General features: G+C 40.9%; 1 protein-coding gene across 10 annotated transcripts in view; it reads right to left on the bottom strand.

Moving 5' to 3' along the window:
- LOC123501032 (patatin-like phospholipase domain-containing protein 2) overlaps positions 1-12,448 on the bottom strand; it is a 50,468-nt gene extending 38,020 nt beyond the window's left edge. For 8 of the 10 annotated variants that reach the window (XM_045249589.1, XM_045249590.1, XM_045249592.1 and 5 more), the window contains exon 1: positions 12,162-12,447. In XM_045249589.1, coding sequence (XP_045105524.1) covers positions 12,162-12,321 — 160 coding nt within the window. In that variant the 5' untranslated portion in view covers positions 12,322-12,447. Of the gene's footprint in view, positions 1-12,161 lie in introns of all 10 variants that reach the window. The other 2 variants (XM_045249598.1, XM_045249599.1) reach the window with 1 other exon arrangement.
- Between the last annotated feature and the right edge of the window lie 52 nt (positions 12,449-12,500).

Genomic DNA, 12,500 nt, shown 5'->3' with positions numbered 1-12,500 from the left:
GGTGTGTGTGTGTGTGTGTGTGTGTGTGTGTGTGTGTGTGTGTGAGAGAGAGAGAGAGAGAGAGAGAGAGAGAGAGAGAGAGAGAGAGAGAGAGAGAGAGAGAAGAGAGAGAGAGAGAGAGAGAGAGAGAGAGAGAGAGAGAGAGAGAGAGAGAGAGAGAGAGAGAGAGAGAGAGAGAGAGAGAGAGAGAGAGAGAGAGAGAGAGAGAGAGAGAGAGAGAGAGAGAGAGAGAGAGAGAGAGAGAGAGAGAGAGAGAGAGAGAGAGAGAGAGAGAGAGAGAGAGAGAGAGAGAGAGAGAGAGAGAGAGAGAGAGAGACGCAGAGGGTTCCAAGAGGACGAAACATTATCAAACAATGAAACGATCTTAAACGAAACGAAACAATTTCAAACCAGAACGAAAACGAAAGAGATAAAAAGAGATACAAGAAACGCCGGAGAGAGAGAGAGAGAGAGAGAGAGAGAGAGAGAGAGAGAGAGAGAAAACGAAGGTCATATGTGGGTTACGTAAGACGGGATGGAGGAGGTGGAAGAGGAGGAGGAGGAGGAGGAGGTGGAAGAGGAGGAGGACGAAACGAACGAGATGGTGGAAGAGGAGGAGGAGGAAGAGGAGGAGGAGGAGGAGGAGGAGGAGAGGAAGACAAAGGCTGAACCTGTCCTCTCTCTCTCTCTCTCTCTCTCTCTCTCTCTCTCTCTCTCTCTCTCTCTCTGCGTATCTGATTCTGCGTATCTCTCTCTCTCTCTCTCTCTCTCTCTCTCTCTCTCTCTCTCACCTGCTCGTGACACGTGACAGGTAAGTTTAAGTAATACTGGACAATAAGTAGTGGTGGTGGTGGTGGTGGTAGTAGTAGTAGTAGTAGTAGTAGTAGTAGTAGTAGTAGTAGTAGTAGTAGTAGTAGTAGTAGTAGTAGTAGTAGTAGTAGTAATAATAATAATAATAATAATAATAATAATAATAATAATAATAATAATAATAATAACTACTACTACTACTACTACTACTACTACTACTACTACTACTACTAATAATAATAATAATAATAATAATAATAATAATAATAATAATAACAACAACAACAACAACAACAATCACAAACCTCTCTCTCTCTCTCTCTCTCTCTCTCTCTCTCTCTCTCTCTCTCTCCACGTGCAGAAGACAAGTTTGACCTCAGCTCTTGACCCACGGGACCTTGAACCCACCAGAGAGAGAGAGAGAGAGAGAGAGAGAGAGAGAGAGAGAGAGAGAGAGAGAGAGAGAGAGAGAGAGGAAGGGTGATAAGAAGTGTAGCATAGTCTAAAGGTTAAAAATGTGTATGGTACTCTTGTTGTTATGGTGGTAGTAGTAGTAGTAGTAGTAGTGGTAGTAGTAGTAGTAGTAGTAGTAGTAGTAGTAGTAGTAGTGGTGGTGGTGGTGGTGGTAATAGCAGTTGTTGTTGTTGTTATTACTGTCGTTGTAGTAGTAGTAGTAGTAGTAGTAGTAGTAGTAGTAGTAGTAGTAGTAGTAGTAGTAGTAGCAGTAATAGAAGAAGAAGAAGAAGAAGAAGAAGAAGAAGAAGAAAAAAATTAAAACCCCATCTTGATCTGTAGGGCGTCAGTAATTTCCAAGAGGGGGGGGGAGTGGGTGGGGGCGCTGAACCCTAATGAGAGAGAGTATGTCCATGTCACGAGGTATTCATGAAAGGAGAAGAAGCATCGCCATTTTCTTTAACCCCTTCAGTACTGGGACACATTTATACCCAATTTGTGTATGATTAGACGATTTTATTATTAGGAAGGGTCTAAGGAGGCGAGAAGATTAATGGCCACAGTCTTCACTACTCTAATCCCACACACACAAGTTTCTGAAGCTGAGTGGGTTAGGTTAGGTTAGGTTAGGTTAGGTTAGGGAGGGCACTGTATTCAGATGCAAAGGAGGGCGTGGAGGGAAGGACACATTTCTAGAGGGGGGCGTGGCAGTCATCATTCTTTTTCCTTATCATTGTATCTCTCTCTCTCTCTCTCTCTCCCTCCTCTACCTATTGTCAATGTATATCTATCAAAACATTAAGTGTCTATCAAACCCCTACGATTCGCACTCCCACAAGTCTCTAGGTAACACTCTCTCTCTCTCTCTCTACCTACCTACCTATTGTCAATGTATATCTATCAAAACATTAAGTGTCTATCAAACCCCACGATTCGCACACCCACAAGTCTCTAGGTAACACTCTCTCTCTCTCTCTACCTCCCTACCTATTGTCAATGTATATCTATCAAAACATTAAGTGTCTATCAAACCTCCTACGATTTGCACACCCACAAGTCTCTAGGTAACACTCTCTCTCTCTCTCTCCCTACCTATTGTCAATGTATATCTATCAAAACATTAAGTGTCTATCAAACCCCCACGATTCGCACACCCACAAGTCTCCAGGTAATCAAACAGTACAAGTGGTCCCAGTGGTGCACAAAACATCGCACCAGCACAAATAGAGAGAGGTACGGCTTGTTTCCTTCAGTACAGGGGGTCGTGGTGGTAAAAAAGGCTGCCAGGGATCACACACTTACATCAACCACTACAAATTACGACCGAAACAAAACAGGAAAATATGAAAAAAAAAAAACACGAAAAAGATCATTAGGAACATTGTCTTACTCAATCAAAACCAATAAATAAAAACAAGAAACAAGAAAAAAAAAACGTAACATTTCAAAACACACACACACACACACACACACACACACACACACACACACACGGCCTTTAGTCATTTAATCAGTAAATGACACGAGATCAGAAAGACAACAACGTAGAAACAGTTTGCGTGTGTGTGTGTGTGTGTGTGTGTGTGTGTGTGTGTGTGTGTGTGTGTGTGTGTGTGTGTGTGTAGGATCAATCTATTTATTTATCTATTTTATTTTATCATTTGTGTGTGTTTCATTACTATATTTCATCTTTATTACTAAAAGGTTAGGTTAGGTTAGTGTGTGTGTGTGTGTGTGTGTGTGTGTGTGTGTGTGTGTGTGTGTGTGTGTGTGTGTGTGTGTGTGTGTGTGTGGAATGTAAAAGGTTGAGCAACAGGGATGAGTAACATACACACACACACACACACACACACAGAGAGAGAGAGAGAGAGAGAGAGAGAGAGAGAGAGAGAGAGAGAGAGAGAGAGAGAGAGAGAGAGCACATGTGTGAGTGTACATATGTACACTTCATCGGTATGTAACACACACACACACACACACACACACACACACACACACACAATCACTTTCTACACGAATACTCTTTCTCTCTCTCTCTCTCTCTCTCTCTCTCTCTCCAGTTAACATTATCTTATCTCTCAGAATAATAGACCTGAAAACATCTCTCTCTCTCTCTCTCTCCTCGATATCTGCAACGTGTCACTGCGCACGAGAGAGAGAGAGAGAGAGAGAGAGAGAGAGAGAGAGAGAGATAATTTAAAAATAGCTCTATAAGAAGGTAATCTTTTAAAAATACTAGTAAGAGATGATGTTAAGTCTCTCTCTCTCTCTCTCTCTCTCTCTCTCTCTCTCTCTCGTGCGCAGATAAAATGAAGGAAGGAAATAAAGTAAGAAATAGTAAAATAATGATAAAGACGAGGTGAAAGAATATTGAAGGAAGAAAAGAAAGAAAAGAAAGAAAAGAAAGACTAATTGAAAGAAGGAAACTATTGAATGAAAAAGTGGAGAGAGAGAGAGAGAGAGAGAGAGAGAGAGAGAGAGAGAGAAATTACTGATGGCAGAACAAGACATGAAACAAAGGGAGATAGAAACACACACAAAAAATAGAAATATAGATAGAAATTGCCAATAAATAAATAAATAAATAAATTAATTAATTAATTGGATAAAACGTATCAAACAAATTTTCAAACACAGAGAGGGCGCCAAACAGTGACACCCTCCTCCTACCCACGATGAACGATGCATGATTGGAAACACAGTAACGATAGGTAACACAATTCACTGATGGTTTACAGCGGGTTCACAACTTCACACATGTCAATTTGCGACTAAAATTGCACGTCGCTAGAAGTATCGACTGAGCCCTTCAATGCAGACAGCAAGCATCCTTTCTTCACCCTTGTGCAGGAGGCGTCTTTACCCTCTCGCGTGTGCGGCGGATGATGTGGCTGGTGAAGCCTTGTGGACTAAGTAAGGATGGGGATTATTTCCGAGAGAAGTCTTGAAGGAGCGCGTCATTCCCTTTCCTCAAGACCTTCAAAATGTTGTGAACGTCACCAGGATTACCTTTCTGCATGACAAAGCACCGTGCAGGAAAGCGCTTCCAACCCAGACTCTTCTAAAGGACAACATTGATTCCTTTGGTGATGAAGAGTGGCCAGGTAATTCTCCCGACCTGAATGTCTGTGAACACGCTGGATCCATCGTGAAGGGCAAAGGTGAGGCAAGGATGGTGTCTGAATCTGTAGTAGCTCTGTAAGGATGGTGTCTGAATCTGTAGCAGCTCTGTAAGGATGGTGTCTGAATCTGTAGCAGCTCTGTAAGGATGGTGTCTGAATCTGTAGCAGCTCTGTAGGGATGGTGTCTGAATCTGTAGCAGCTTTGTAGGGATGGTGTCTGAATCTGTAGCAGCTTTGTAGGGATGGTGTCTGAATCTGTAGCAGCTCTGTAAGGATGGTGTCTGAATCTGTAGCAGCTCTGTAAGGATGGTGTCTGAATCTGTAGCAGCTTTGTAGGGATGGTGTCTGAATCTGTAGCAGCTCTGTAAGGATGGTGTCTGAATCTGTAGTAGCTCTGTAGGGATGGTGTCTGAATCTGTAGCAGCTCTGTAGTGTTACCAGGCTGGAGGAGCACATCGATGGTGACTCCCGAGAAATGGAGTTCAATGTGGTTTCTTTTTTAGTGACATGTCTTGGTGCCCTGTTGGTGCTCAAGCTGCTGGTGAAGGCAATGGAGCGAACACTGAACACTGAGCTGGTAAGTGCAAACCAACAGGAAATTGTGTTACCTATCGTTACTTTATTTTATTTCCCATCATGCTTCGTTCATCCTGGCTATTGGGGGGGGGGGCTACATTGTTGGCCACCCCTTCTTCTTCTTCTTCTTCTTTTAACCTGTTTCTCATTACTTCGCTTGTAGATTATCATGTATTCTTCCTTGTTCTACCATACATTTAGTTTTATACATACATACATAGATACATACAGACAGACAGACAGACAGACACTCAGACCGACCCAGTAAGGTGACGCGGATTGACCAATGAGGAGCCGAGTTGCTGTCCTGTCATATAATCAGCCAATCACAGCACATACTTTACCGGTGGCGTGAGTGAGAGAGAGAGAGAGAGAGAGAGAGAGAGAGAGAGAGAGAGAGATAACTTTTTCCGTGTTTTAAAATTAGATTCTATTTCTTTAATACAATTTATCTTTGTTTATATATTAATTATTCTTTGCAGTCTCTTTGTTTGTTGTTGTTGTTGTTGTTGTTGTGAAGAAAATTATTATACTTGTAGATAAAAGAAGAAAGGAATTAGCTGCAAATAAAAAGGAAGGAAGGAAGGAAGGAAGGAAAGAAGGAAGGAAGGAGAGAGGGAGGGAGGAGGTAATAAAAAAGAAGAAAGGAAAGAAAGAAAGGAAGAAAAAAGGAAGAAATAGAGAAAGAAAGGAAGAAAAAGGAAGAAAGAAATAGAGAAAGAAAGGAAGGAGGAATAAGAAAGAAAGAAATAGAGAAAGAAAGGAAGGAAGAAAGAAAGAAAGGAAGAAATAGAGAAAGAAAGAAAGGAAGAAAGAATTAAAAAGAAAGAAATTGAGAAAGAAAGGAAGGAAGAAGAATCAAGTTATAAATGAAACGAAAATAACAAAGGAACACGAATGAAAGAATGAATGAAGAAATGAATGAAAGAATGAAGAAGAAATGTTGATATAATGAATGAAGTGAGAGAAATGCTGATAGAACTGAAGGAAGGAGAGAAAAGAAGGGATAAAGAGACGAAGGAAGAAGGAATGAGAGAAATGAAAGAAAAAAATAAGTTAGGAGAAAGAAATTGAAAGATGGGAAAAGGTAGAAGGAAAATGAAAGAAGTGAAAGAAGGAAACAGAGAGAGGAAGGGAACACAAAAGAAGAGAGAAAATAAATGAAAGAAAGAAATTGAGATCAAAAGGAAGGAAGGAAAGAAGGAAGGAAGGAAGGAAGGAAGATATGAAAGAAGAAAGGAAGAGAGATAGATGAAATGAAGGAAATGGAAAAGTGAAGAAAGACAGGAAGTGAAGGAAAGAAGAGGAGAAAGGAAGGAAGGAAGGAAAAGAAAAAAAGAGAGCAATAGGTCAAGAGAGAGAGAGAGAGAGAGAGAGAGAGAGAGAGAGAGAATTTCCATAGGTTTCCATAGGTCTCTCTCTCTCTCTCTCTCTCTCTCTCTCTCTCGTGACATTTGGACAAACTTCCGGTAACAAAGATAATCAATAATATCCAAAGGTTTCTCTCTCTCTCTCTCTCTCTCTCTCTCTCTCTCTCTCTATGACGCAGTGTCTGGTGATTAGACGATTGAGAGAAAACAGAGATAAAGATAATAATGATGAAGTAGCAACAATAATCACAACAACAACAACAACAACAACAACAACAACAACAACAACTACAACAAGGAAGAAGAAATAATGAAGGGAAGACAAGGAACGAAAAAAAGGAGGAGGAGGAGGAGGAGGAGGAGGAGGAGGAGGAGGAGGAAGAAGAAGAAGAAGAAGAAGAAGAAGAAGAAGAAGAAGAAGAAGAAGAAGTAGTACAAGACCTAGTACCACACCACCTCTCTCTCTCTCTCTCTCTCTCTCTCTCTCTCTCTCTCTCTCTCTCAACAACTTAATGAACAACAAATAAAGAAAATTGAAAAAGAAAGAAATGAATGAAGCAAATACAAAAAGATGCAAATATACGAGAGAGAGAGAGAGAGAGAGAGAGAGAGAGAGAGAGAGAGAGAGAGAGAGAGAGAGAGAGAGACCATACAGTTATATACAAGATACGTAGTGAGTCAACAACAAGACAATCTGTGTTATCTCTGTACTGACTGACTGACTGACTGAATGACTGACTGATTGACTGATAGACCACGCTAATGTTACCCTTAATCTGACAAAGGCTCTGCTCTCTCAACACGACTGATTTCCAAGGCCACAGAGATGATCAGACAGTATAGAAACCTTGTTAATCTGTCACTGGAACCTTAAAAAATACCCTTAAAAACCCGAGTGAATATGAAATGCTCTGCTCTCTCACCCCGATATACAAATCTTGCTAATCTTCCACTAGTAACGTAAAAATACCTTGAAAACCTTGGTATAAATATGTGGTGTTTGTTTCTCGCACCACAACTCTTTTCCAAGGCCACATTGATAACTAGCCTGTCTTGTAATAGTGTAGAAATCTTGTTAATCTGTCACTAAAGCGTAAGAAATACCTATTCTCTTTCACGACTGTTTTCCAAGGCCACAGCGATGACTAGGCTAGCGGTTTGTCTGTTATTAGCACAGAAATTTTGTTAATCTGTCACTAGAATCGTAAAAATGCTCTTGAAAACCCCTGTAACTTAGCATAAATTTGTAACGCTTTTCTCTCTCTCACTATGACTGTTTTCCAAGGCCACACTGATAACTAGCCTGTCTGTTAATAGTATAGACATCTTAATCTGCCACTGGAATCGTAAAAATATCCTTACAAACTTTAGTATAAATATGTAATGCTCTGCCCTGTCACTACAACTGTTTTTTTAAGGTCACAGAGATGACTACACCACCGTTTGTCTGTTAATAGCAAAGCAATCATGTTAATGTGTCACTAGAAACGTAAAAAGATCCTTAAAAAAACCTTAGTATAAATATGTAATGCCTGTTCTCTCTCCCTACGGTTGTTTTTCAAGGCCACTGAGATGACTAGACTAGCTTTTTGTCTGTTAATAGTATACAAATCTTGTTAATGTCACTAAAAACACAAAAATACACTCAGAAACCTTACTTTAAATATGTAATGCTCTCCTCTTCCACTACAACTGTTTTCCAAGGTCACAGAGACGACTAGACCAGCTGTTTGTCTGTTAATAGCATACTGATCCTGTTAATCTGCCACTACAAACGTAAAAACCTGTGGAACTTAGTATGAAATTAAAATGCTTCGCTCTCTCTTCACCACGAGTGTTTACCAAGGGTGTCTGTTTATTGGTGTTGAAATCTTGTTAATCTGTCACTAGAAACGTAAAAATACTATCAAAATCTTAAGTATAATATTCAAACCATCTAATCTGAACTATATACTAATCTACACTATATAAGATTTAATATGTAATGCTTTGCTCTCTCGCCGACTGTATTCCAAGGCCACAGAGATGATTAGCCTAGCGTTCCCAAGGGTGTTTGTTTGTCAGTGTAGAAATCTTGTTAATCTGTCACTAGAACCGTAAAAAAATGCTCTTGAAAACTCGCGTGACTTCAACCAGAGACTTTTAAAATTAGCAAAGAGCTGTTTCTGAAAATATAGACACAAAAATACATATAATAACGTAGCTATTCTTAACCCCTTCAGATCTGGGACGCATTTCTACCATGAGTTTTGTGTTTAATTAGACGATTTTATTGACATTAGGAAGGGTCTATGGAGGTCAGGAGATTAATGGCCAAAGTCTTCACTATTCTAATCACCCCCATAAGTTTCCGAAGCTGTATATCATCACCAAAAAGTAAGCAGAATGAATACGTAAACGCGCCATGGTACGGAAGGGATTAAGAGACACTTGATCTTGTCTCGTAGTGCAGGCAATACTGTCTTTCTTGAATGTGTTATTTAGTTACGGTTTTGTTAAAGCTATTGGGGTTTTCAAAGGTGTGTTCAGAGAGAGAGAGAGAGAGAGAGAGAGAGAGAGAGAGAGAGAGAGAGAGAGAGAGAGAGAGATCAGATTGAAACCCCATAAAGCCTCTCTCTCTCTCTCTCTGGAATACATACGGAAGCAGCTACGTAGTATACAATATTATACAGAAAACGAGGAGGAGGAGGAGGAGGAGGAGGAGGAGGAGGAGGAGGAGGAGGAGGAGGTAGATTTGCAGAGGGAGGAGGAAGTGGAGGTATTTTAAGAATAATCCAATTGAGGAAACCTTTCACATACTGCTCTCTCTCTCTCTCTCTCTCTCTCTCTCTCTCTGTGTGTGTGTGTGTGTGTGTGTGTGTGTGTGTGTGTGTGTGTGTGCATACCTACCTACTTTCCTATTTATCTATTTCTGCTCTCTCTCTCTCTCTCTCTCTCTCTCTCTCTCTCTCTCTCTCTCTCGGCCTTGGGTGTGTGTCGTGTGCCCCGTTGCAAACACCACTGACCTCCACCCCACTACCTGACCTTGTAACCACCGCCACCACCACCACCACCACCACCACCACCACCACGGGGAACTATAGGAAGAGGAAGACGAAGAAGAGGACGAAGAAAGTAACAAAAACAAAAGAACGTGACGAAGATGAAGAAAGAAACAGAAACAACAACAAAAATAATAACAATAACAACAACAAAGAAGATGAAGAAGAAGAAGAAGAAGAAAAGAAAAAAGAAGAAAACAACAATGAAAGGAAGACAACAACAACAACAACAACAACACCCTAATGACACTTCCCGGCCAGCCCCCACTCCACCACCACCACCACCACCACCTTTCCTCTTCACAAAACCAGTTCTTGACCACGCTCTGAATGGCCTCTCTGTGTGTGTGTGTGTGTGTGTGTGTGTGTGTGTGTGTGTGAACTGGTTAAGGTAATTCATGGATGGATAGGTGTACCCGTGCGCGAGAGAGAGAGAGAGAGAGAGAGAGAGAGAGAGAGAGAGAGAGAGAGAGAGAGAGAGAGAGAGAGAGATTGTATGGTAGAATCTCAGAAAACGTCAAGTGAAAAGCAACAGGTGAACAGAGAGAGAGAGAGAGAGAGAGAGAGAGAGAGAGAGAGAGAGAGAGAGAGAGAGAGAGAGAGAGAGAGAGGACATGACAGGCTCTTAATAACGAAACACACACACACACACACACACACACACACACACACACACACACACACATTATTATTTTCCTTCATTTCGTTATAGGTATTACGAAAACCAACACAACACTCTTACGAACACACAACACTTCAACACAACACCTTTCCTACTGCAAACCAGCCCGTAGTCACAAACACCTTCCCTTCCCACTACGAGTTTTCCAAGGCCACAGAGGCAACTACCAAGGTTTCTAAGACAGTTCCTCCTTACAATACACTAGAACCAGAACCAGAACCATCAAAAAACACTCTTAATCTCTTCAGTACCATGACACATTTTTATATTCATTCTGGTTAATATTGGGTGATTTTATACAGCTTTAGAAACTTATGTGGGGAGGGAGTAATAATGAAGATTCGGGCCATCGATCTTCTGACGTCCATAGATCCTTCCTAATGTCAATAACTTCGTCAAATCGTGCACAAAACTTATACGAGTATCTTTAACTACGATAATTTTCCAAGGCCACAGACAACTAGCTGGGTCTTCCATTAGTTTCTCTTATTGATAAACTAGAGATCTTGCCAATCTATCACCAGAACCATGAAAATACCATTAAAAACAACAATATTTTTCACTGCAACAATCTTCCAAGGCCAGAGAGACAACTACCTGGGTTTTTTCATTAGTTTCTCCTATCAATAAACTAGAAATCTTGCTTGTCTTTCACCGGAACCATAAAATACTATTAAAAACATTAATATCTTCAACTGGAGTCTTTGGAAAGCAGGGAAGTGAAAGAGCTAAGCGTTCCAGAATCCGTATTTTTTTTTTCCCTTTTTTTTCTAATGTGTCTACGTAATGTTGCTATTATAATCGTTAGTAACACTGGCTTCCACGCAACACTTCCCTCAAGCAACACTTTTCAAACCTCTTGTAATACATAAATGTCATATTGTATTTTGATCTCGTTTTATTTCATTTGTTTATATTCGTAAGTTAATGTGTTTCTGAGGGACGGGGAAGCAACACACACACACACACACACACACACACACACACACACACACACACACACACATACACAGACACAGAAGCCAGACAGACACACACACACACACACACACTGTCAAAACTACAATATTGCTCAAAACTCAAATTAACTCTCTCTCTCTCTCTCTCTCTCTCTCTCTCTCTCTCTCTCTCTCTCTCTCTCAATATCTTTCCTACCACTGATTATTGGAACTCATTATTTTTCTAACTAGACTAACCTAACCTAACTTCTCTCTCTCTCTCTCTCTCTCTCTCTCTCTCTCTCTCTCTCTCTCTCTCTCTCTTCTTTTATCTAACTTTGTATATCTTCAAAGCTAACTTATCTTACAAGTTGATTATATTTCTACCTCTATTTCATCTTTCACTTTTATCAATCGTCATTTTTCTTATCATTTCAGACGTTATATAATGTTCGTCAGAGAGAGAGAGAGAGAGAGAGAGAGAGAGAGAGAGAGAGAGAGAGAGAGAGAGAGAGAGAGAGACAGGTACAAGAATTGAAGGCCATCTTAGTGACGACGTAACTGCAAATCACCCACAACAAGTTATAAGAAGGAAGAGCAAACAACAACAACAACTACTACAACTACTTCTACCACTGCTACTACTACTACTACTACTACTACTGCTACAATATTTAAACCAACAAGTAGTAACAAGGAAGAACAAGGACACGAAACTTATTAATTACTACTACCTCTACCACTACCACTACTACTACTACTACTACTACTACTACCACCGCCACTACTATCAATCAACTAATAAAAAGATAAAACACAACACGAAAACTAAAAAAATAAATAATAATAATAATAATAATAATAATAATAATAATAATAATAATAATAATAAACAAAGACAAAACCTTGACCACCACCAACACCACCACCACAACAACCACAACAACAACAGCAACATCAGACATACACACAGACAGACAGACAGTATAAATAGCAAAGTTTGGCGGTGAAGCGTGTCAAGGGTTACTGAGCAGCAAGAGAGAGAGAGAGAGAGAGAGAGAGAGAGAGAGAGAGAGAGAGAGAGAGAGAGAGAGAGAGCAAAACAAACACACGAAACACCTAGAACACACCAATCCACACATACACATACATACATACAGACGCATACACGCACGCACGCACACACTCACCTAGCGGGGAGTCACACAGTAGACACACCGCCGCCAGAGCACCCGCAGACGCCCCCGATATTTTGTTCACCAGTAAATTTGGGGCGTATTTCTTGAGACACGCTGCCACGCCGACATGGTAGATTCCGAGGAACCCACAGCCGGCGAAGGAGAAGTTCATCTTTTCCCTATCGAGCGCCAGTTTGGTGGTTTGACAGGGACCGCGGGGCTAACACGAGTGGAATGAGACGACAGAGAGGCCGCGTAACCTCCCCCCGTGACGCCTCGAGAGTGACTGAGGTGATTGTTTTGGTCCTCCAGCTGAGAGGTGTGTGGCTGTGACGTCATGGATTCCCGCGC

The sequence above is a fragment of the Portunus trituberculatus genome, chromosome 8, assembly GCF_017591435.1.
Source record: "Portunus trituberculatus isolate SZX2019 chromosome 8, ASM1759143v1, whole genome shotgun sequence".
NCBI lineage: Eukaryota > Metazoa > Arthropoda > Malacostraca > Decapoda > Portunidae > Portunus > Portunus trituberculatus.
Note: the sequence above shows the minus strand (reverse complement) of the source record. Positions and strands in the feature narration are given on the sequence as shown.